General features: G+C 40.6%; 1 protein-coding gene across 1 annotated transcript; it reads left to right on the top strand.

The window, feature by feature from the left end:
* Positions 1-23814: 23814 nt before the first annotated feature.
* LOC122044041 (probable inactive receptor kinase At2g26730) lies at positions 23815-26103 on the top strand. Its single transcript, XM_042604588.1, has 3 exons — positions 23815-24694; positions 24994-25356; positions 25438-26103. The coding sequence occupies exons 1-3, from the start codon at positions 23815-23817 to the stop codon at positions 26007-26009; spliced, it is 1815 nt and encodes a 604-aa protein (XP_042460522.1). The 3' UTR covers positions 26010-26103.
* The last annotated feature ends 1255 nt before the right edge of the window (positions 26104-27358 follow it).

The raw sequence follows: 27358 nt of genomic DNA, 5'->3' as shown, positions 1-27358 counted from the left end.
TATAAGAGGCATCTCCGCCTGAACGAGTACTGGTGTGATATTTTCCTTGGATTAACAACCTCCCCGGTTGTAACCAAGTCAAATCTTTAAGAGCCTCTGCTTTTACTTTCTATTTATTTATTTTATGCAAGTGTTAGTTTAAGAAAAGTAGAGAAGGGTTTTGTGTTTTTATTTTTTGCAGGCTATTCAACCCCCCTTCTAGTCGGTCGTCGCGGTCCAACACAAACATTTAGAACACATCTCTAGAATTGAGTTGAACGACTTGTATCGGATGGAATTTTACATTCCATTTATTTTACAGATCTAAATGTTTGTGTTGAATGCATTAAAGACAAACAGACCAAAAGAAAGAAAGATGGTGCATATAGAGCTACAAAAGTATTAAAATTGATACATACAGATGTTCATGGACCATTTCCAACACCTTCTTGGAATGGTTAATAATATTTTGTATCATTCATTGATGATTATTCTCGATATGCATACCTATTTCTTATTTATGAGAAGGCTCAAACATTGAATGTTTTCAAATCATTTAAGGTTGAAGTCGAGAATCAACTCAACAAAAGAACTAAGAAAGTCATATCTGATTGTGGTGGTGAATACTACGGTAGATATGACAGTTCAGGTGAGCAATGTCCAGGAACTTTTGCTCAATACATAGAGGAGTGTGGAATCATCCCACAGTACACCATGCCAGACTCACCAAGCATGAATAGTGTAGTTGAACGACAAAATCGAACTCTTAAGGATATGGTAAGGAGTATGATTAGTCATTCGACCTTACTAAAATCATTTTGGGGAGAAGCATTAAAGACAACAATTTACATTCTAAATCGAGTACCCACTAAAGCAGCTACTAAAACACCTTTTGAGTTTTGGACAAGGCGAAAGCCAAGTCTCAAACATTTTCATATTTGGGAATGTTCGGCTGAGGCTAGACCGTATAAGCCACATGAAAAGAAACTAGACTTCAGAACTATAAGTAGCTACTTTATTGGATATTCTGAGCGATCACGGGGCTATAAGTTTTATGATCCTAAAGTAAAGACCATATTTGAGATGGAAACTGCAATGTTCTTTCAGGATATTAAGTTTGGGGGGAAGAATAAAGTAACAGACCTTGTCTTTGAGGAGGAATGTATTCCCACTACTTTTCAAGATGAAATGGTTTATATTCCTATGATTTTTTCTAATAATAATCAGGATTTTATTCTTGCCAGTAATCAAGATGCAATACAAGAACAACAAGACATTATTAATCAACTCCCAGAAGAACAAAATCAAAAACCTCAAGAACCAGTGTATGTAGAACAAGTGCCTTTACAAAGGTCCACTAGAAAAAAGAGGAGTGCTATTTTGGATGATTACATGGTACTACTTTAAGAACATGAAGAAAATGATGGTATGGCGGAGGATGATCCGATCAACTTTCGTCAAGCCATGCAAGATTCAAATTCTTAAAAGTGGATTGAGACAATGAATGAGGAGTATAAGTCAATGTAAAACAATAAAGTTTGGGAACTTGTTCTATTACCAGAAGGCGTGAAACCTATTGGTTGTAAGTGGATTATTAAAATCAAATGGCAATGTGGAAAGGTATAAACCATGTCTTGTAGCAAAAGACTATACTCAAAAATATGGTATTGACTTTAAGGAGACCTTTTCTCTAATTTCAACGAAGGACTCTTTAAGGACGATCATGACACTTATCGCACACTTCGATATGGAACTCCATCAAATGGATGTCAAGATAGTTTTTCTCAATGGAGACATTGAGGAAACAATTTATATGGTGTAACCAGAATACTTTATATCGGGAGATCCAAAGAGTATGATTTGTAAACTTAAGATGTCCATCTATGGGTTAAAACAAGCATCTCATCAATGGTACCATAAATTTCATCAAATAATAATCTCATTTATTTTTGAGGTGAATGTGGTAGATGATTGTGTGTATCATAAGTTCAGTGGGAGTAAGCATATCTTCCTGGTTCTATATGTTGATGACATTTTATTTGCCACAAATGATATAGGTATGTTAAACGATACCAAGAGATTTCTATCTAGATATTTTAAAATGAAAGATTCTGGTAACATATCTTTTGTAATAGGTGTAGGATCGAAAAGAATTTAGATATCTCCACAATGACATGATATTGTCCACTTTGGGCCTAAGCCCTCATGATTTTGCTCTTGGGCTCTACCCAAAAGGCCTCATGCCAATGGAGATATCTTTCTCTTATAAACCCATGATCTTTTCCATGTGTTTTCAATATGGGACTATGTTTGCAACCTTGCAACCCCAACAATCCCCCCCTCAAACAAAGGACCATGGGCTTCCCACGTCTGATCCTTGACCCACCAGGTCTTCCTGCCCCTCGGTCTACCCGACGTACTAGGACTTTCTGCCCCTCGGTCTACCCGACCTACTAGGACTTCCTTGCCTTCTGCCCCTCGGTCTACCCGACCTACTAGGACTTCCTTGCCTAGCCACAACTAGGACTTCTTGCCTGGTGTCTGGTCCTCTTGATCCGAACATAGGAGCCCCCACTTTCTTTGTTCGAGGTCAATATTGTACTCACATGGTTCAATCAGACCATAGCTCTTGTGCACAGTCGGTGGTTAAACCTTCTGGCAGTCCTGGCTCTGATACCAATTGTAGGATCGAAAAGAATTTAGATATCTCCACAATGACATGATATTGTCCACTTTGGGCCTAAGCCCTTATGATTTTGCTCTTGGGCTCTACCCAAAAGGCCTCATGCCAATGGAGATATCTTTCTCTTATAAACCCATGATCTTTTCCATGTGTTTTCAATATGGGACTATGTTTGCAACCTTGCAACCCCAACAATAGGAACCCAAATACACTGAGATTATTCTCGAGGTATTCTTGGATTATCACAAAAGAACCATATTGATAAGGTGCTTAAAAGATTTGGCATGCAAGATTGCAAACTAGGTAACACCATAGTCGCTAAAGGAGACAAGTTTAGTCTTAATCAATACCCTAAAGGAACCCTTGAAACTCAAGAAATGCAACAGATTCCCTATACTTCAACTGTAGGAAGTCTTATGTATGCTCAAGTTTGTGTTAGGATCGATGATCGCGGCTAGAGAGGGGGGTGTGAATAGCCGACCCCAATTGCTCGCGTTTCTTTCTACAAACTAGGGTTAGCGCAGCGGAAATAAAAACAAGAAACGAAGACAAGAAATCAAACCTTAACACAAGGATGTAACGAGGTTCGGAGATGATACTCCTACTCCTCGGCGTGTCCGTAAGGTGGACGAGCCCTATCAATCCGTCGGTGGATGAGACCCCGGAGAACCGGCTAATATAAACTCCTTCGGGGTGGAGAAACCTCACCACAATCTTTGCAACAGCAATAAGGAGTACAAGAAGAACAAGAACACAAGAACAACAGGAATGTAAAAACACTTGCTTGCCTCTTGTTGTCGATTGGAACCCAGATGAAACAGCAGCTTCTAGGATCCAAACTCAGCTAGAAAACTAGCAGGAAACTCACGCAGAGCTTCAGCACAATGAGAGCTCAGCAAAGCTCTAATCGCAGCAGTGTGGAAGAAGAAGAAGTAGAAGCAGAGGCTCGATCTCCTTTTATAACATGCGAAGAAGAAGACACAGGAACTAGCCATTGTGTCGCAACGGCTAGGACCTGGACCGATCAGGCTCCACCCTGATCGGTCCAGAGCCTCTCTGATCGGTCATGGGACCGATCAGGCTCTAGTCTGATCGGTCCCTAGGCCGATCAGCCATATCTTCACAGAGCCACTGATCGTGCTCTGATCGGTCTGTGGACCGATCGGGCTCTAGGCTGATCGGTCCCCAGACCGATCAGCCAACTCTCTGAGAGTTGGCTCGTCTCGATCGGTCTCCGGACCAATTAGAAAAGCCTCGATAAGCCATCGATCGTTATCGATCGGTCACCGATCGATCGAGATAGCAGATCGGATCGATCCACCGATCGATCCGAGCTTGGTTTTGCCCAAACCAATTCCAAACCAACATTCGGTCAATCTTGACCTGTTGGTACAATCCGGTCACTCCCTTGACCTACTTGGACTTCTCATCACCAGATGTCCGATCACTCTTGATCCATCTGGATTTTCCTTTGCCCGGCTTCACTCACTGGGACTTTCACCTAGCTTCACTCACTAGGGTTTTCACCTGGCTTCACTCACCAGGATTTCCACCTGGCTTCACTCACCAGGATTTCCAACCGCCTAACATCCCACTTAGGACTTTCTCATTCACCTAGCTTCACTCACTAGGATTTTCACCGCGCTTCACTCACTTTTCCCGAATGCCCGGCTTCACTCACCAGGACTTTCACCTTCACCTAGCTTCACTCACTAGGATTTTCACCGCTTACTTCCAGGTATTTCCATTGCCCGGCTTCACTCACCGTGACTTTTCCAGCACTTTTCCCGTGCAAGTCTCCATACTTGGACTTTTCGTGCCAAGCTCCCTGCTTGGACTTTTCCATGCAAGTCTCCATACTTGGACTTTTCCAAGCTCCCCGCTTGGACTTTTCCCAAATCAGGTCAACCAGTCAACCTTGACCTACGGTTGCACCAACAACCTCCCAAACATCTATTCTTGTCCCATATCAAGAATAGAGCTCTCTCACGAGTGTCAAACATCAACATGCAACTCAACTAGGTCAACCTTGACCTAAGGTTGCACCGACAATCTTCCCAAGTCAAACATCAAAATACAACTCGAGTCAAGTCACCTCGAGTCGGGTCAACCAGGTCAACCTTGACCTAAGGTTGCACCAACAATCTCCCCCTTTTTTTGATGTTTGACAAAACCCATAATCAAGTTAGGTTAACCCGATAACCTAACTTAGGTTTTCCAACCATCTTCCAATGTCCAATGTTCTTTCCTTGAACATTCTCTAAACATTCTCCCCTTAGGTTAACCCGATAACCTAACTTGGGTTCTCCAATAATTCTCCCCCTTTTTGACATACATCAAAAAGAATTCCAATGTTCTTCCTCGAACATTCCTTGACATTCTTCCCCTAGCTTAGGTTAACCCGATAACCTAACTTGGGTTCTCCAATAATTCTCCAATGAACACTCTCCCCTTTTTGACACACATCAAAAAGAAAAAGGAGAGTATCAAGGTCAAGAGTTTCTTCCTGATGAAAGTCCCATACCTTTCATTGAAACTCTTAATTTTCCCCTTTGATACTAAACTCAACAATCAACTTAGTGACAATCCCATATCACTAATCCTCAAAAGTCTTAAGGAGTAAAAACTCCCCCTAAAAGTCAACTCCCCCTTGACAATTAGTTAAGACTCCCCCTAAAGGTCAACTCCCCCTTGACCATTGCACCAACAATGTCTTTGAGAGTTCCAAACCTTTAGAAATCCAAAAACACCACTTCCATAACTGAAATTTCAGACACCAGCTGAAAAATCAGAAATTCGGCATGCCCTGATCGGTCCCCAGACCGATCAGCCCTTCACCAGATCGCACTCGTGCTACTGGAACTCACTGGATCGGTCTGCAGACCGATCCATGCTTCACTGGATCGGTCCACAGACCGATCAGGACTTACCTGGATCGGTCCCCAGACCGATCCAGAATTTCTGAATTTCCTTCCCGAAATTCAGAAACTCCTAGAAAATTCCAGAAAATTCGAAAAATTGTGAAATTTTGAGGATACATTCCTCATAACATATACTATCATGGAAAAATAGTTTTCTATGAAAATAACTTCCATTTTTCAATCTTGATACAAAGTTCAAAAACTTTGAAATAGTTCAAGTTTAACTCAACTTTGTATCAGAATGTTCAATGATGAATGCTAACACTAGGAAAGCTTCATCAAGGTTTTTCAAATCAATTTTAAAATGCTTTTAAAACCATTTGAATTTAGGACCATAATCTTAGGGCTAGATGTACATGACTTGTACACAAGCTTTCCCTATGATCCTTAATTTCTTGAATTAGGGTCATCTAGGTACAAGGACTATGCACCTTGATCCTAACTCATGATCCTAATATCTCACACACATCTAAGGTGTATCAAACCACATTCAAGTCAATTTGATGTGAGATATGGATTAAGGTCAACTTAGGCTAAGTTCTCATGCATTTTCTAAACACCAATTTGATCTCAATATCAAATTATATGTTTGTCCTTAAATCAATTTCATTGATTATAATGCAAGAGATGATGACATGGCATATAATGATATCATGAGTAAAAACATGTGCCAATGTCATGATGTCATGGCATAAAGTTTGAAAACTTAAATAAAACATGACATATAAACTAGCCTAAGCATTATCATGACATTACAAATGATAATAAAATAAATATGATGTCATGACATGGCATATGGCAACCAATCATGGCAAGTTAGCACAAATAAAATACCTAAATTCCCTATCTAAGTATCCTTAGCCTTAGCTAACTTAAAATCTAACCCTAGATTGCCCATATATCCCTAAGAGAAAACCAAAATCCCAATTATGGTATTTCTCTAGGTTTTCTTAAATTGTGCCAAATAAGATTAAAATCGATATTTTTCAAATATGGCACAATTTACTCTTCAAGGAGTAAATAATAATTCTTTTTCATTTTCAAAGGTTCACAAAACCTTGAAAATGCTCCTTGAGTGTCAATTTCCTCAAAGTTGGGTTAACTACCCTTCTTATTGGAGTTGACACTCTCTAACCCATTTATGGGGTAGAGAAGATGCTCCTAGGAACCCAATACCTATTTGAGCTCATTGGGTTCACTAAATATTCACTAGGGATAACTTCCCTAGCAACCCTCCTAATGACCCTCTTAGGCTTTGAAGCCTTGGTCATTTGGGACTCATCAAGATCAACTCTAGGGGTGACTCCCTTTGTGACCTTGGTGGTGGTCTTCCTAGCCCTAGGTTTTGTTCCATAATCGAATGGAACATTGTGGTAAGTGGGCTTGACCACTTGGGACTTAGGTTTGTGACCCAAACCTTTCTTGTCCTTGGACATTGGTTTTTGACCCTTAAACCCTAGAGATGACTTCTCCAAGTTCTTAAGAGCCTTTTCCAAAGTATCAAGTCTTGACCTCAAGACTTGATTCTCCTTCTCTAACACCTCAAGTTTTGATTTATCATTCTTCTTTGAGGTATTCCTAGGCATATGTCTAGATGATTTGGGATTTCTACCTAGATTTTCCTTAGCCTTAGATGAGTTAATTCTAGGGTTGGCTTTCCTAGTGTTATCCTTATCTAGGCTCACATGTTTGGCACCTAAACATGTGTATCGATTTCTATAATTAACATGCTTATCATTCTTGACAATAGCAATAAGGCTACTAGCATGCATCCTACTAGAATTGCAAGAGTGTGCCTTAGAGATTACCTTAGAGTTTGCCCTAGCTCCCCCTATACATGTGCTCGATCTCTTGTCCTTGTGAGATTGCCTCCCTCTCGGACATTGGCTCGGATAATGTCCCCTTGCATTGGAAGCACATCACGTGCTCCTTGCTCTTGCGTATCGGGACTCCGGCTTCCTTGATCTTTGGCGCCGGTGGAGTCTTCCTAACCCTCTTTGGACATTTACTCTTATAATGTCCAAATTCCCTACACTCAAAGCATAATATATGCAATTTATTTGAAATTGAAATGCTTGAGTTACCTAGGGTTAAGGATGGATGAAGACTTTCTTCTTCATCCCTTCCGGAGGTAGAAGCTTCTTCCTCTTGCTCCATTCTTGAAGAAGAACTCTCCTCCTCTTCTTCCTTAGATGTTGAGTAGCCCTCAACTTCTAATTCCTCTTCTCCATGATGTGAGCTACTTGGCTCACTTGACTCCTCTTCATGGCTTGAAGTGGAGTTCCCCTCATGGAACTTAGCCAAGTTGTTCCACAACTCCTTGGCATTGTTGTATCCACCTATCCTACACAATATATCGTTAGGTAATGAGAATTCAAATATTTTCATTACCTCGTCGTTGATTGTGGATTGGTGGATTTGCTCCTTCGTCCACTTCTTCTTCTCAAGAGGTTTTCCTTCTTTATCCATCGGAGGAGTGAAACCTAATTGTACACAACTCCAATTTTCAATGTTAGTCATAAGGAAATACTTCATCCTTACCTTCCAATACGCGAAGTCGTCGCGATCGTAGAAGGGTGGAATGGTGATGTCTTCTCCGAGTTGATCCATCTCTAGCTTGTGCTCCCTCGGGTGTTAATCCGGCGAAGAGCGACCTCGCTCTGATACCACTTGTTAGGATCGATGATCGCGGCTAGAGAGGGGGGTGTGAATAGCCGACCCCAATTGCTCGCGTTTCTTTCTACAAACTAGGGTTAGCGCAGCGGAAATAAAAACAAGAAACGAAGACAAGAAATCAAACCTTAACACAAGGATGTAACGAGGTTCGGAGATGATACTCCTACTCCTCGGCGTGTCCGTAAGGTGGACGAGCCCTATCAATCCGTCGGTGGATGAGACCCCGGAGAACCGGCTAATATAAACTCCTTCGGGGTGGAGAAACCTCACCACAATCTTTGCAACAGCAATAAGGAGTACAAGAAGAACAAGAACACAAGAACAACAGGAATGTAAAAACACTTGCTTGCCTCTTGTTGTCGATTGGAACCCAGATGAAACAGCAGCTTCTAGGATCCAAACTCAGCTAGAAAACTAGCAGGAAACTCACGCAGAGCTTCAGCACAATGAGAGCTCAGCAAAGCTCTAATCGCAGCAGTGTGGAAGAAGAAGAAGTAGAAGCAGAGGCTCGATCTCCTTTTATAACATGCGAAGAAGAAGACACAGGAACTAGCCATTGTGTCGCAACGGCTAGGACCTGGACCGATCAGGCTCCACCCTGATCGGTCCAGAGCCTCTCTGATCGGTCATGGGACCGATCAGGCTCTAGTCTGATCGGTCCCCAGACCGATCAGCCATATCTTCACAGAGCCACTGATCGTGCTCTGATCGGTCTGTGGACCGATCAGGCTCTAGGCTGATCGGTCCCCAGACCGATCAGCCAACTCTCTGTGAGAGTTGGCTCGTCTCTGATCGGTCTCCAGACCAATTAGAAAAGCCTCAGTAAGCCACTGATCGTTATCTGATCGGTCACCAGATCGATCAGATAGCCAGCGTATCGCTGGATCGATCCACTGATCGATCCAGAGCTTGGTTTTTGCCCAAACCAATTCCAAACCAACATTCGGTCAATCTTGACCTGTTGGTACAATCCGGTCACTCCCTTGACCTACTTGGACTTCTCATCACCAGATGTCCGATCACTCTTGATCCATCTGGATTTTCCTTTGCCCGGCTTCACTCACCAGGACTTTCACCTAGCTTCACTCACTAGGGTTTTCACCTGGCTTCACTCACCAGGATTTCCACAACTGCCTGGCTTCACTCACCAGGACTTTCCAACTGCCTAACATCCCAGTTAGGACTTTCTCATTCACCTAGCTTCACTCACTAGGATTTTCACCTGGCTTCACTCACCAGGATTTTCCCGAATGCCTGGCTTCACTCACCAGGACTTTCACCTTCACCTAGCTTCACTCACTAGGATTTTCACCTGGCTTCACTCACCAGGATTTCCCGACTGCCTGGCTTCACTCACCAGGACTTTTCCGTGCACTTTTCCCGTGCCAAGTCTCCATACTTGGACTTTTCGCGTGCCAAGCTCCCTGCTTGGACTTTTCCAGTGCCAAGTCTCCATACTTGGACTTTTCCAGTGCCAAGCTCCCTGCTTGGACTTTTCCCAAATCAGGTCAACCAGGTCAACCTTGACCTACGGTTGCACCAACAACCTCCCAAACATCTATTCTTGTCCCATATCAAGAATAGAGCTCTCTCACGAGTGTCAAACATCAACATGCAACTCAACTAGGTCAACCTTGACCTAAGGTTGCACCGACAATCTTCCCAAGTCAAACATCAAAATACAACTCGAGTCAAGTCACCTCGAGTCGGGTCAACCAGGTCAACCTTGACCTAAGGTTGCACCAACAATCTCCCCCTTTTTTTGATGTTTGACAAAACCCATAATCAAGTTAGGTTAACCCGATAACCTAACTTAGGTTTTCCAACCATCTTCCAATGTCCAATGTTCTTTCCTTGAACATTCTCTAAACATTCTCCCCTTAGGTTAACCCGATAACCTAACTTGGGTTCTCCAATAATTCTCCCCCTTTTTGACATACATCAAAAAGAATTCCAATGTTCTTCCTCGAACATTCCTTGACATTCTTCCCCTAGCTTAGGTTAACCCGATAACCTAACTTGGGTTCTCCAATAATTCTCCAATGAACACTCTCCCCTTTTTGACACACATCAAAAAGAAAAAGGAGAGTATCAAGGTCAAGAGTTTCTTCCTAATGAAAGTCCCATACCTTTCATTGAAACTCTTAATTTCCCCCTTTGATACTAAACTCAACAATCAACTTAGTGACAATCCCATATCACTAATCCTCAAAAGTCTTAAGGAGTAAAAACTCCCCCTAAAAGTCAACTCCCCCTTGACAATTAGTTAAGACTCCCCCTAAAGGTCAACTCCCCCTTGACCATTGCACCAACAATGTCTTTGAGAGTTCCAAACCTTTAGAAATCCAAAAACACCACTTCCATAACTGAAATTTCAGACAACAGCTGAAAAATCAGAAATTCGGCACGCCCTGATCGGTCCCCAGACGGTCTTCAGACCGATCGCATGCTTCACTGGATCGGTCCGCAGACCGATCCATGCTTCACCGGATCGGTCCACAGACCGATCAGGACTTCCCTGGATCGGTCCCCGGACCGATCCAGACTCTGATAGGCGATTTCGAAATTTCCCGAAATTCAGAAACTCCTAGAAAATTCCAGAAAATTCAAAAAATTGTGAAATTTTGAGGATACATTCCTCATAACATATACTATCATGGAAAAATAGTTTTCTATGAAAATAACTTCCATTTTTCAATCTTGATACAAAGTTCAAAAACTTTGAAATAGTTCAAGTTTAACTCAACTTTGTATCAGAATGTTCAATGATGAATGCTAACACTAGGAAAGCTTCATCAAGGTTTTTCAAATCAATTTTAAAATGCTTTTAAAACCATTTGAATTTAGGACCATAATCTTAGGGCTAGATGTACATGACTTGTACACAAGCTTTCCCTATGATCCTTAATTTCTTGAATTAGGGTCATCTAGGTACAAGGACTATGCACCTTGATCCTAACTCATGATCCTAATATCTCACACACATCTAAGGTGTATCAAACCACATTCAAGTCAATTTGATGTGAGATATGGATTAAGGTCAACTTAGGCTAAGTTCTCATGCATTTTCTAAACACCAATTTGATCTCAATATCAAATTATATGTTTGTCCTTAAATCAATTTCATTGATTATAATGCAAGAGATGATGACATGGCATATAATGATATCATGAGTAAAAACATGTGCCAATGTCATGATGTCATGGCATAAAGTTTGAAAACTTAAATAAAACATGACATATAAACTAGCCTAAGCATTATCATGACATTACAAATGATAATAAAATAAATATGATGTCATGACATGGCATATGGCAACCAATCATGGCAAGTTAGCACAAATAAAATACCTAAATTCCCTATCTAAGTATCCTTAGCCTTAGCTAACTTAAAATCTAACCCTAGATTGCCCATATATCCCTAAGAGAAAACCAAAATCCCAATTATGGTATTTCTCTAGGTTTTCTTAAATTGTGCCAAATAAGATTAAAATCGATATTTTTCAAATATGGCACAATTTACTCTTCAAGGAGTAAATAATAATTCTTTTTCATTTTCAAAGGTTCACAAAACCTTGAAAATGCTCCTTGAGTGTCAATTTCCTCAAAGTTGGGTTAACTACCCTTCTTATTGGAGTTGACACTCTCTAACCCATTTATGGGGTAGAGAAGATGCTCCTAGGAACCCAATACCTATTTGAGCTCATTGGGTTCACTAAATATTCACTAGGGATAACTTCCCTAGCAACCCTCCTAATGACCCTCTTAGGCTTTGAAGCCTTGGTCATTTGGGACTCATCAAGATCAACTCTAGGGGTGACTCCCCTTGTGACCTTGGTGGTGGTCTTCCTAGCCCTAGGTTTTGTTCCATAATCGAATGGAACATTGTGGTAAGTGGGCTTGACCACTTGGGACTTAGGTTTGTGACCCAAACCTTTCTTGTCCTTGGACATTGGTTTTTGACCCTTAAACCCTAGAGATGACTTCTCCAAGTTCTTAAGAGCCTTTTCCAAAGTATCAAGTCTTGACCTCAAGACTTGATTCTCCTTCTCTAACACCTCAAGTTTTGATTTATCATTCTTCTTTGAGGTATTCCTAGGCATATGTCTAGATGATTTGGGATTTCTACCTAGATTTTCCTTAGCCTTAGATGAGTTAATTCTAGGGTTGGCTTTCCTAGTGTTATCCTTATCTAGGCTCACATGTTTGGCACCTAAACATGTGTATCGATTTCTATAATTAACATGCTTATCATTCTTGACAATAGCAATAAGGCTACTAGCATGCATCCTACTAGAATTGCAAGAGTGTGCCTTAGAGATTACCTTAGAGTTTGCCCTAGCTCCCCCTATACATGTGCTCGATCTCTTGTCCTTGTGAGATTGCCTCCCTCTCGGACATTGGCTCCGATAATGTCCCCTTCGCTTGCATTGGAAGCACATCACGTGCTCCTTGCTCTTGCGTATCGGGACTCCGGCTTCCTTGATCTTTGGCGCCGGTGGAGTCTTCCTAACCCTCTTTGGACATTTACTCTTATAATGTCCAAATTCCCTACACTCAAAGCATAATATATGCAATTTATTTGAAATTGAAATGCTTGAGTTACCTAGGGTTAAGGATGGATGAAGACTTTCTTCTTCATCCCTTCCGGAGGTAGAAGCTTCTTCCTCTTGCTCCATTCTTGAAGAAGAACTCTCCTCCTCTTCTTCCTTAGATGTTGAGTAGCCCTCAACTTCTAATTCCTCTTCTCCATGATGTGAGCTACTTGGCTCACTTGACTCCTCTTCATGGCTTGAAGTGGAGTTCCCCTCATGGAACTTAGCCAAGTTGTTCCACAACTCCTTGGCATTGTTGTATCCACCTATCCTACACAATATATCGTTAGGTAATGAGAATTCAAATATTTTCATTACCTCGTCGTTGATTGTGGATTGGTGGATTTGCTCCTTCATCCGCTTCTTCTTCTCAAGAGGTTTTCCTTCTTTATCCATCGGAGGAGTGAAACCTAATTGTACACAACTCCAATTTTCAATGTTAGTCATAAGGAAATACTTCATCCTTACCTTCCAATACGCGAAGTCGTCGCGATCGTAGAAGGGTGGAATGGTGATGTCTTCTCCGAGTTGATCCATCTCTAGCTTGTGCTCCCTCGGGTGTTAATCCGGCGAAGAGCGACCTCGCTCTGATACCACTTGTTAGGATCGATGATCGCGGCTAGAGAGGGGGGTGTGAATAGCCGACCCCAATTGCTCGCGTTTCTTTCTACAAACTAGGGTTAGCGCAGCGGAAATAAAAACAAGAAACGAAGACAAGAAATCAAACCTTAACACAAGGATGTAACGAGGTTCGGAGATGATACTCCTACTCCTCGGCGTGTCCGTAAGGTGGACGAGCCCTATCAATCCGTCGGTGGATGAGACCCCGGAGAACCGGCTAATATAAACTCCTTCGGGGTGGAGAAACCTCACCACAATCTTTGCAACAGCAATAAGGAGTACAAGAAGAACAAGAACACAAGAACAACAGGAATGTAAAAACACTTGCTTGCCTCTTGTTGTCGATTGGAACCCAGATGAAACAGCAGCTTCTAGGATCCAAACTCAGCTAGAAAACCAGCAGGAAACTCACGCAGAGCTTCAGCACAATGAGAGCTCAGCAAAGCTCTAATCGCAGCAGTGTGGAAGAAGAAGAAGTAGAAGCAGAGGCTCGATCTCCTTTTATAACCTGCGAAGAAGAAGACACAGGAACTAGCCGTTGTGTCGCAACGGCTAGGACCTGGACCGATCAGGCTCCACCCTGATCGGTCCAGAGCCTCTCTGATCGGTCATGGGACCGATCAGGCTCTAGTCTGATCGGTCCCCAGACCGATCAGCCATATCTTCACAGAGCCACTGATCGTGCTCTGATCGGTCTGTGGACCGATCAGGCTCTAGGCTGATCGGTCCCCAGACCGATCAGCCAACTCTCTGTGAGAGTTGGCTCGTCTCTGATCGGTCTCCAGACCAATCAGAAAAGCCTCAGTAAGCCACTGATCGTTATCTGATCGGTCACCAGATCGATCAGATAGCCAGCGTATCGCTGGATCGATCCACTGATCGATCCAGAGCTTGGTTTTTGCCCAAACCAATTCCAAACCAACATCCGGTCAATCTTGACCTGTTGGTACAATCCGGTCACTCCCTTGACCTACTTGGACTTCTCATCACCAGATGTCCGATCACCCTTGATCCATCTGGATTTTCCCTTGCCCGGCTTCACTCACCAGGACTTTCACCTAGCTTCACTCACTAGGGTTTTCACCTGGCTTCACTCACCAGGATTTCCACAACTGCCTGGCTTCACTCACGGGACTTTCCAACCGCCTAACATCCAGTTAGGACTTTCTCATTCACCTAGCTTCACTCACTAGGATTTTCACCGGCTTCACTCACGAGGTTTCCCTATCCCGCTTCACTCACCGGGACTTTCACCTTCACCTAGCTTCACTCACTAGGATTTTCACCGCGCTTCACTTACCAGGGCTTCACTCACCAGGACTTTTCCGTGCACTTTTCCCGTGCCAAGTCTCCATACTTGGACTTTTCGCGTGCCAAGCTCCCTGCTTGGACTTTTCCAGTGCCAAGTCTCCATACTTGGACTTTTCCAGTGCCAAGCTCCCTGCTTGGACTTTTCCCAAATCAGGTCAACCAGGTCAACCTTGACCTACGGTTGCACCAACAACCTCCCAAACATCTATTCTTGTCCCATATCAAGAATAGAGCTCTCTCACGAGTGTCAAACATCAACATGCAACTCAACTAGGTCAACCTTGACCTAAGGTTGCACCGACAATCTTCCCAAGTCAAACATCAAAATACAACTCGAGTCAAGTCACCTCGAGTCGGGTCAACCAGGTCAACCTTGACCTAAGGTTGCACCAACAGTTTGTACGCGCCCGGATATTGCGTACATTATTGGAGTATTGGGCAGATATTTAAGCAACCCAAGAATAGATCATTGGAAAGCAGCAAAGAGGGTAATGAGATATTTAAAGAGAACAATTGATTACATGCTCACATATAAGAGGTCTGATACCCTTGAGATCATGGGATATTCTAACTCTGATTTTGCAGGGTGCCAAGATAAGATGAGATCCACCTCAGGCTATATTTTTCTATTCACCGGTGGAGCTATTTCTTGGAGAAGTGCCAAACAGGCACTGACAACTTCTTCCACCATGGCAGCAGAGTTTATAGCATGTTACAAGGCATCTAATCATGGAATATGACTGAAAAATTTTATCACTCAGCTGCATATTTTGGGAATGGTTGAAAGACCATTGAAGTTATTTTATGACAAACAATCAGCTGTATTGTATTCTAACAACAATAGGAGTTTGACAAAATCGAAGCACATCGATATCAAGTTCCTTGTTGTTAAAAAAAAAGTACAAAGTGGACAAATTTTAATAGAATACATAGGCATAAACTCCATGATAGTAGATCCTTTTACGAAGGGTTTACCACCTAATGTCTTCTATGAGCATACCACTCATATGGGTGTTATTCAATTTAGTGAAATCTAGATCTAGTGGGAGTTTGTACTATATATGTTTAGTTATGTTGATGAAACTTATGTATTTGAAGATTATCTGATGAGATATAAAGTTCAATGTTTACTTCATTACACTTTATATAACTTAAGTTAAAGTTTTGATCTCACTTTGGTTATAAGGAGGACCAGTTGAAAATTGACATGAATAGATCACCTTGCATGTAATTTTCATACAATGTATTAATAATTGATCTATGTCATTTGATTATATTGATATATGTGACCATTGATGGTTTAGTTGTGATAGATACAACGAAGAGTACATTGATCCTATGTTTATATGATTAATGGACGAGATTGTTAAGGAACCCCTACAGCTATGATGACAAAAGTTATGAGCTCATTAAGTTAACATTTATAAGTTTACACATATGGTACAGTGGTAAATTGTTAGAATTTTGGGACCATAATTGTAATTATAAATGTCTAATGTCATCAATTAAAGAAGTCATAATTTAATGTGATTAAATTTATGATTAAGAAATATGACTTAAGGGTTTAATTATTATGAATAAATTAATGTGGATACTATGTACAATTTCTAATTTGTTTAAGGGCCAAATTAGAAATAGGTAAACTTATGTTTCTATAAATAAGGGTTATGGTCCCAATTTGCAGACGAAGGTTTTGTTTTGTTTTCTCATCGACAAAACTCTCTGGATACTAAGGAAAATCTGTAAATTGAAGATCTTGTCCAGAATTGACTACATACTATGGATTCTGGTAAACTTTCGTAATTTTATCTATTCAATTTATAATTTCTTAAGAATTGAATATAATGTATAAAATTTGCGTTGAGATGTATCAACATATTGTACTATCAAAAATTAGTATAAATTAAAAAAAAAAACAAGAAATGAACATAAGATGCTCATATTTGCATAAATTTAATCTAATTGTTAAGAAAATAATATGAAAAATAATTAATTTAATTTTAAATTTTAATTAAGTTGAAATTAGAATTAATATATTTATACTTTTAAAATTCCTTAATTTTGAAATTCTGAATTGATTCGAAATGCAATGGATTTCTAATCCAAAAATAAATAAATAATTAAAAGCATATTTTCCTTATTAGCAATTAATTGCACATTAGAAATTGGTAAACTATTTTAAAAAAAATATTTTAAATACAATAATTTGAATTTATTAGTTTAAGTCATTAGCCATCGAAGATTTCAGTTTAACTTATGAAAAATGAGATGGTGAGAAAACAAGAACAAATATGGGACAATTTCAAACTTCAATTTAGAGGTTAGTAGGCATTTAACGGATAATAAAACTGATTGACATGAATATAAATGGAATTATATATATATATATATATATGCACTACTTTTTAAGAGTCAACTAATTTTAGGATGATCTATTTAACACCGTAAAAGTTTTCTATGGATCAATAATATAAATTAAGAAATGTTCATAGAGACATGTCCAGATAGTCATCATTCTTAATACCACTTTTCATGAGGGGAAAAAATTTCTACAATATATTATAGTTGAGATTTGAATCTTAGACCCCTTAGTTATTCGTTGGAGGACTTAATCATTACACCATTGTCAAGGGGTAAATATTCTATTCTTATAGATAGAGGGATGAGTGCACATGTGATCGAAATAATTAGACAAATATACTCCATCAAAACTAGTATCTTAGAATAAAAATGATAGTTTCCTCGGATGGATCTAGTGGCTAGCGCATGAGGTGTTGTCACAATGAGGTCTGGGGTTCGAATCTCGGCAAAGGCGAAGTAAATATCTCCCTTATGTGCTAGTCAGTATTCAAAGGCTAGTAGCCGTCCGTGATTTACCTCCTCCGTGTTGGGATGTCTTTTGAGTGTAACTCATATGGGTTCATCATGAGCCATTAAATTGATTGGATAATATAAATTGGACTAACTTAAAGTTATGGCTTATGTAGATCCATTGGGTCAATTAGTCGATCACACCGGCTTATGTAGATCCATTGGGTCAATTAGTCGATCACACCGCCTGTATTAAAATCAAGACCGTTAGTGTGTATGGTTTGTTAGTGTGTGTGGTCTATCAATAAGCCGACTCTTCTAAAGCGGTAAAAAGGTCATACGTTGATCCCAGACACCTCACACGATGATCCATAATCATCTATAGAGAGGTAAATCAAAAAATTGAAACAGACTCTCATGTGGGAGTGCTATTTCCATGATTTTTACCGGGATTCCACCTTTAAAGCAGTAATTCTACCACATGATGACTAACTCGGCCATATCTCAAGGGCAATAGGCCGACTCTTCTATATGGTAGATAAGGTGGAGAATGACTTCCTATACGATAATAATCAAATGCATGACTCAATTGGACTCACGACGATTCATATGCATATCAACAAAGCATCACACACGCCACATAAGTTTATTTTTGATAATTCAAGTGTTTGAACTTTGCCCAACTAATCTTGGAGGCAGAGATGGCCTCTCCCTCTATTTAATTCGAAGTATAACTTATGCACGTTGAGAATTCGACCTTTCGAATATTAGTCTCATTTGGCATTGAATCTTGATTCTTTTATTATTTCTCCGAGAGTTTTAGTACCAAATGAGCCTTATTCGCCATGTATGCACGTGGATGTCACATTGCACATGGCACATGTGACACACTATTACACATTGTGACAAAAGACCAATACGTTCGTCCCCAGCGTCCCTGTTAATCCGTTTCAGGACCAACACGAAGGAGAAAAATCACGGACGACTACTAGCCTTTGGAATAATAACTAGCACATAAGAGAGGTATTTACCTCGGCTTTGCCGAGATTTGAACCCCAGACTTCATTGTGGCAACACCTCATGCGCTAGCTACTAAACCGTCCTAAGGGGACATGACACACTATTGCACATTGCTACTCGGCCAAGAAGTCCATTTTTATAGAATTTGTCTCAATGGTATGTACCACTTGTTAGATTATATATATTTATTTGTTTATAGTTTTTAGAGTAATTTGGTCTTTTCCCTTTTATATTTAGAGTTTAGGATTTTTTAACTAAATTATATAAAGACTTTATACTCTGTATTTTTAATCATCAATTTTGGATTCAATAATATATCTAATTCTAACATAATTTTTTCTCTGACATAATTTTTTCTGTCGTCCACTGTCATTGTTTACTGTTGTCGCTATCGTCTCCTCCTGCTGCTACCGATTTCGGTGTCGATGCCCTGTCCTGCCGATTTCGACGCCGACGACCTACCTTGCCGATTTCGAAGCTGACACTCTTTTCTACCAATTTTGGCACCAACGCTCTTTTCTGTCGATTTCGGCGCCGACATCCTATGCTGTCGATTTCAGCACCAATGCTCTTTTCTGTCGATTGGGTGTCGATGCCCAGTGTTATCGATTTTGGTATTGACGTCCTTTTCTACTGATTTCGACATTGATATCCTGTGCTGCCGATTTCTACGTTTGACATCCTTTTTTGTTTTAAATTCTGTGAGACCACGAGTCATCCTGACACCAATTTTTACGGATAGTATAGATATGTATCCTTATAGTTTGGTTATTTTGAGCATTATTCGTTCTGTCGTCATGCCTGGTCGTGCAGATGCTTCATGGAAATCTGATCCGTATATGTTGGAGCAGTTTCAACAGTTCCTTGCTTCACAACCCTTTGCCACATCAACTTCCTCTCATATAGGTTTGTCATCGTTTGATATTTCAGGAATATCTTCATCCTTATGGATTTTGGACTCTGGTGCCTCTCATCATATGTCATCTAATTTATTATCTTTTGTTATTTTTCTACCCGTTTATCTACATCTATTGTGACTGCTGATGGTACTCCTATGTCATTAGTAGGTGTTGGTTCAATTGTTACATCTTGTTTATCTCTTACTACTGTTTATTATATTCTGAGTCTTACATTAAATCTTGTTTCTGTTAGTCAATTATGTGAGTCTGGATACCTAGTCTCTTTTTCTTCATCTAATTGTTATGTTCATGACTCGCAATTTCAGAAGTTGATTGGGACAGGTCGTATAGGAGGACTCTATATTTTAGATCAACTTAAAGTACTAGAAGTTGTAGCTTCGAGTGTGGATTTATCATCTTTTCATCCGAATCGTTCATCTTCTAATTTTTATTTGTGGCACTCTCATTTAGGTCATGTTTCAACATCTCATTTGTAGTTTTTAGCTTCTACAAGAGTATTAGGACATTTAAAAAGTTATGATATTTCTGATTGTAGTGGTTGTAAACTGGTCAAATTTTCTGCCTTACCATTTTTTAAGTCTTTCTTTTTCTTCTGTTCCATTTGATCTTATCCATTCTGATGTGTGGGGATCCTCTCCTATTCTTACAAGGGGGGGGGGGGGTCAAGGTATTATGTTTCATTTATTGATGATTGCACTCCTTACACTTGGGTCTATCTTATTAAACATATGTCTGATTATCTTACCATTTTCAACAATTTTAGAGCTCTTGTGAAAACTCACTATTCTAGTATTATAAAGTGTTTTCATTGTGATTTAGGGGGTGAATACACTTCGACTCATTTTTCACAATTATTTGTTTGTGATGGTACTATTCATCAAACCTCTTGTATAGATACTCCTGAACAGAATGGTGTGGCTGAACGAAAACATAGACATCTTGTCGAAACATTCCGTTCATTTTTATTGTCTGCTAATGTTCCTAGTACTTTTTAGGGGGAAGCAATCCTTACCGCTTTTCATGTGATTAATAGAATTCCAACCTCACACAATTCAGGCTTGTCACCTTTTGAAAAATTATATGAGCATGCTCCTCTCTATTCCTGTTTACGTGTTTTTGGTTTTGCTTGCTTTGTCCTTCGTCCACATGTTGAGCGTAATAAATTAGTCTCTCAGTCTGCTCTTTATGTCTTTTTGGGTTATGATATTACTCAAAAAGAATATCATTACTTTGATCTCATTAGTAAAAAATTGTATGTCTCTCGTCATGTTGTATTTCTTGAGCATATTTCATTCTTTTCTATTCCATCTAGTTCACATAATATGACAAAGTCAGATCTATTTTGTATTGATCTTTCAATACGACACTGAGGAAGTTTCACCCACAGCTCCTATTGGTAGTTCAACTGAATCTGGTACTTTGGTTCCTGAAATATCCGCTCCACATGCTCCTCCTTCTGCCACTACCTAGTCATCTCCTGAGGTTACGGATGATCCTTCTCTCCATCGTCATCAATCCACTCGTGTTCGTAAGTCTACTAAATTGCCAGATTTTGCTTACTCTTGTTATTCTCATTCTTTTGCTTCATTTGTTGCATTTATTCATTGTTTTTTTGAGCCAATATCCTATAAAGAAGTTGTTTATAACCCACTTTGACAGAGTGCTATAGTTGAGGAACTAACTGTTTTGCATCAGACTCATACATGAGATTTGATTCCATTGCTATCAGGAAAACACACTATTGGTTCTCGTTGGGTATATAAGATCAAAACTAAATCTGATGGATCTGTCGAGCGATAGAAAGCTCGTCTTGTTGCTAAAGTTTATTCTCAGGAGTATGACATGGATTATGAGGAAACATTTGCTCCTGTTGCAAAAATGACGACTGTTCGTACTCTGATTGTTGTTGCTTCTGTTCGTCGATGGAGAATATCTCAGATGGATGTCAAGAATGTATTTCTAAATGGTGATTTTCATGAAAAAGTTTATATGACACCTCCTCTTGGTATTTCACACCAACCTGGTGAAGTTTGCAGGCTTCGTAAAGAGTTTATGGTCTCAAACAAGCACCACATATTTGGTTTGAGAAGTTCTCTACAATGATTACTTCGCTTGGTTTTTATCCTAGTAATTATGATTCAACATTATTTGTTAGATGTATGAGTGCAGGTCATATAATTTTATCATTATATGTTGATACATGATTATTACTAGTGATGATTCTGATGGAATTGTTTCCCTAAAGTCTTAGTTGGCTCATCGTTTTGCTAGGAAAGACTTGGGTATACTACGCTACTTTCTGAGCATTGAGGTTGCTTATTCCTCGAAAAGTTATCTTTTATCCCAGTCAAAGTATATATCTGATCTGTTTGAGCGCGCTCGTCTTATTGATAATAGAGTCGTTGATACTCCTATTGAGACTAATGTTCGATATTCTCTATCTGATGGTTCATCTTTGTTGGATCCTAATTTGTACAGAACTATTATTGGAAGCTTGGTTTATCTCACTATGACTCATCCAAATATTGCGTATGTTGTTTATGTGATTAGTCAATTTGTCGCTGCACCAACTATAGTTCATTGGGCTGCTGTTCTTCGTACTCTCAGATATCTTCGGGACACTCAATTTCAAAGTCTTTTATTTCCTTCTACTTCATCTCTTTAATTGCGTGCATACTCTAATATAGATTGGGCTGGTGATCATACAGATCGTAAATCTATCACTGGCTTCTGCATTTTTCTTGGTGATTCCCTCATTTTTTAGAAGAGCAAGAAGCAAGATGTTATTCTAGATCTTCCACAAAAGCAGAGTATCGTGTCATGACCTCAACTACTTGTGAAATAGTTTGGTTGCGTTAGTTGCTTGCGGATATGAGTATTTCTTTTCATCAACCTACTCCATTATAGTGTAATAATCAGAGTGCTATTCAAATTACATGTAATTCAGTTTTTCATGAGCGGACGAAACATATTGAAATTGATTGTCACGTTACTCGTCACCATCTTCAGATTGACACCATCACATTATCTTTTGTTCCATCAAAGCTACAGATTACTGATATGTTTACCAAGTCACATTCTTCTTTATACTTTCATTTCTTATTTGACAAACTCTCAATACTTCTAGCTGTTGCATCGTGAGTTTGAGGGGGATGTTAGATTATATATATTTATTTGTTTATAATTTTTAGAACAATTTGGTCTTTTTTTTTTCCTTTTATATTTAGAGTTTAGGGTTTCTTAACTAAACTATATAAAGACCTTATACTCTGTATTTCTAATTATTAATTTTGGATTCAATAATATGACTAGGTTTTTTTTTTTTCTTAATTTCGACACCACTAATCAAAGAAGCCTAGAACATAGTGAGCCTACTCACTCATTCCTGGTTCAACATCACTTGGACAACAAGGATCGAATGAACATATCTTTCAAGGATGCCATATAACTTAATGGAAGTTACTAAACAAGTTGAAGCATTAGAACAGGTCAGAAGTTGTTCTTGTTCTATGTAAACCAACTCGCTTTACTTTTAGTTGGAATGCAGCATCTGCAATCTGGCACTGATCATCTTGTGCTACTTTCTGCAGCTTCCTTTCTGTTTTTTCTACTCTTATTGTAACTTTAACTCAGCTTTTGTAAGCTTGACAATAATATATCCTAAGTGAACTATCGTTCTCTTTTTATTGTGAAAATAAGCTAATAATAATACTTATATGATTCCTACCTACTGTCTGTTGTTGTTCCTTGAAGTTAAAGCCAAAGACACCTCGTCTACCATATTCCATCCAAAGGAACACTCATGGTGCTTGCCACTGTAACATTCTTCATTCTACCCTACTATGATTCTAGACAAAATCAAACCGATTGACCCTCTTCCAACCAAGAACATGACAGTATCAGAGTGGATGATTCAACTGTTGGTGAAACCATCACCACTTACCTCAGAAACTCAGTAGTCGATCTATTGGTCAATTAAAAGAAAGAAAAATGCCACCATCGACACCATTCAACCTTTCTAACCTCACCTAAAAATACCTGAAATATGTCTCAAATTTTTAATTGTACATGACAGAAGATTAATTAGCATGCGAAAGTTGGAAGCTTTGTTGAGGTGAATTAGCTTTAGTTTTTGCTTGATTCCTCCGCTTGCATAGTGCGCAAGGGAGTCCCACCCAGTCTCCCTACCTTGCCTTGCACATCTCGCTTAACGCATTCAAAAGCATGCACGTCTTCCTCGCAAATCCACCTCCCATGCACTTCCATTCATGCACGACATGGATTCCCTGCTCTTCCTCTTCCTCCCCGTTCTCTTTAACTGCGTACCGTATTCTGTCCATTGCCAGCAGCAACTCTACCACAACGAGCGCAACGCCCTGCTCCTCCTCCGCGACTCCTTGAGTTCAACTCGCAGCCTCCACGACAACTGGACCGGCCCGCCGTGCCATCGAGACCGGAGCCGGTGGTTCGGCATCGAGTGCTCCGACTTCAAGGTCGTCACCATCTCCCTCCCCGGGATCCAGCTCACCGGCTCGCTCCCTCCCACTGCCCTCCAGAACGTGCTCCACCTCACCGCGCTCAACCTCAGCGGCAATGCCCTGCACGGCGCGCTCCCGACCCTCCACGGCCTGGTGCGCCTCCGTTCGGTGGCGCTTGCCGAAAACCGGTTCTCCGGTTCGATACCGGAGGAGTTCACCTCGTTGCTGGATTTGGAGAGGCTGGAGTTGCAGGACAACGCGCTGAGCGGGGCGGTGCCGGCGCTGGCGCAGGGGAGGCTGGCGGCTTTGAATTTGTCCTACAATTTTCTGGAGGGGAGCATCCCGAGAAGTTTGGCGGCTAGGGGTTTTGACGCCTCCTCATTTGAGCACAACCCAGGGCTCTGTGGGAGACCTTTGCGTAAGCCCTGCCACGAGGAAACGGAAACGCCGTCAATGCCGCCGGCGGTGACGAGTGGTGCTAGGCCTGCTACTTGGATGAATTCGCCATCGGGAAGGAATAAGGAGGTAGGAAGTTGGCTTCTTGTGTTGGTGGCGGCGGGAGCGGCGGGGCTTGCCTTCGCAGTGGTGTTATGCCTCATGAGCTACTCCAACTCCAGGCGGCACGCCGCTGACAAAGCCAAGGCCGAGGCCGGGGCGGAGGCCGAAGCGGAAGGCCCAGGTATGGCATTTGTACGGGCACTTCAAATTTATCCAAAATTCCATTCTGGCCCTCTAAAACCTATCCATTTTTTCCACATTATCCTCTAAAATCTCAATATTACGAAAATATCCGAAACTTTGTTCTCTTGCTAGGATATACGCCATGATTAAAATTTTAGGTATTTTTAAGTGTATTTTTGCAATTATTAATTTTTCTAAATTTATATTTAACTAGCATCCAAATTTTTATTTTTTTTAAAGGTTAATCCGTTGTTTGACAACATAATAATTCATCGTATAACTAAAGTTTCATCTCAGAGATAATAACTACTAAGACTATACAACAAGCGAAGAAGAAAATTACAGATCTCTCTTTTTCGAAAATCGACAAGGCAACCTTCAACCTCGATGATCTCCTACGATCCCCTGCCATGGTGATTGGAACAGGCAAGATTGGCAACACATTCAAGGTGACGTTGGACTCCAATGAAGTTGTCGTTGTGAAGAGGCTCAAAAGCATGCTAGCTTTGACGAAGAAGGAACTCCATAAGCAAATGGAGCTCCTTGGAAAACTAAAACATGAAAACCTTGTTGAGATCATTGCCTTCCATTTCTCTAACGACGAAAAGCTCATCATTTATGAATGCATCGTCGGCAACAGCTTATTCCATCTTCTTCATGGTAATTAACAACTATCGCTGTTGAAAAATTCTAGCCATTAATCCTTGTTAGAATAACAACTATGCTCTGTTTGTATGCTAGAAAACAGAGGAGAAGCCAGGGTGCCCCTGAAATGGTCAGCACGCCTGAACATTGTGAAAGGAATCGCCCAAGGTTTAGCCTTTCTCCACCAATGCATGCCGATACGCGATAAGGTTCCTCATGCCAACTTAAAGTCCTCTAATATCATCATCCCCTCTCATCTCAACCACCAGCCCAAGCTCACAGACTATGGCTTCCACTCAGTCCTCCCTCCGAGCCTTACTAACAGATTATCCATTGCCAAGGTGCCAGAGTACCTGCATGGTAGGAAACTTACGCCGAAGGCTGACGTATACTGCTTTGGGTTACTTGTTTTGGAGATTGTGACGGGACGAGTTCCCAGTGAAGGGGAAGAGGACTTGCCTAAGTGGGTGAAGCTAACCGTGAACAACAATTGGTCGAGTGACCTATTGGATTTGGAGATAGTGGCAGAGACAGAGAGGCATCAGGAGATGTTGAAGCTTACACAGATTGCATTAGCCTGCACAGAGGTGGAACCAGAGCAACGACCCGTGATGACTGATGTGGTAAAGAGGATTGAGGAGATCATCCTTACGAGTAGTGGAAGGTGATTTTGATATAAACAACTTTAGAATGATGATTATTGTAGAGGCATTTTTTGAATTTGAAATGTATTGCAAAGTGTAGATTTAATTTGATTGTATAATTTCAATAGAGACTTTTCTTAGGTAGTCACTACAATTTGAATCCTCCATTAGCCCACAAACCCTATGATATTTGAGTGAGGTTATTCTATGTTGTTCCGGTCTAGAGATCTCACCATGATGATACGGTAATAGAAATCCACCCCGACACAAAAGAACGATGTCATTGAGGTTGTAGGATCGTTTGCACGTGAGAGGAGTTGAATCACATGTATTTTAAAAGTGTTTCTTTTTAAGCTTCTTTAAAACGAGTGCGCAACGAAAAAATAAACTAAGTACGAAAAGAACAGAAACAGAACAAAGTGATTTTCTTGATTCAAAACTTTCGACGACTTCTACTCCAAGACCCAGGCCCTTTAGACATTTTCGACGGGTAATCCACTAATCAATCGCAATTGAATACACAAACAAAGAAGAAAGTGTAACAACACATACACTTTCTTTATGCAATAATTAACTTTAAATAAAACCATTACTCAATACTTAGATGAAGATCTGAAAATGTGCTCGTACATTAGTGTTGGTCCATCTACAGTAATTGGGTGTAGTAGCGTTGCAGCATAGTAGTAATATAAAGTCAAAGTAGTCGGACAACCGAGGAAGCACATAGAAAAGTGATGTAAAAGCTCTTGGCCGAATCCCTCTTTTATACAGTGTCGGAGGCATCTCCAACAAACTGAGGCGCCTCCAACGATGCTCATCTGATCCGTGGACTTTGACCTTTATCTGCTCTGAGGTGCCTCCATCAACTTTGAGACGCCTCTAATGTGCTTTGAGGCACCTCCAACAAACCAAGGCGCCTCCAACGCCACTTATCCGATCCATGGACTTCGACCCCTTTATCTACTTCGAGACACCTCCATTAGATTTGAGGTGCCTCCAATGCACTCCGAGGCATCTCCAGTCTACTCTGAGGTGCCTCCCTGAAGAGAAACTTCATCTTTGAACTCTATCCACACGAGGACGCCTCCAGCTAGCTCATCAACTAATTCAAGGTGCCTCTAAGCACTCTAGGTGCCTTGAGCACTGCTCATCCAAGGTGAATTTTATAGGATCGGTGCGTGCTAGGGGGGGGGGGGGGAGCGGTTGAATAGTATTTGTGGCTTTTTCACTCATTTCAAAAAACATAGAATAACGCAGCAAAATAAAGAACAAGCAAAACAAAGCTAGTACCTTTGGTTTTACTTAGTTCAGAGCCTGTGACGACTCCTACTCCAAGACCCGTGATCGTTGATCGCTTACGTTGGGCAATCCAC

This window comes from Zingiber officinale, chromosome 2A (genome assembly GCF_018446385.1).
Source record: "Zingiber officinale cultivar Zhangliang chromosome 2A, Zo_v1.1, whole genome shotgun sequence".
Lineage (NCBI taxonomy): Eukaryota > Viridiplantae > Streptophyta > Magnoliopsida > Zingiberales > Zingiberaceae > Zingiber > Zingiber officinale.
Note: the sequence above shows the minus strand (reverse complement) of the source record. Positions and strands in the feature narration are given on the sequence as shown.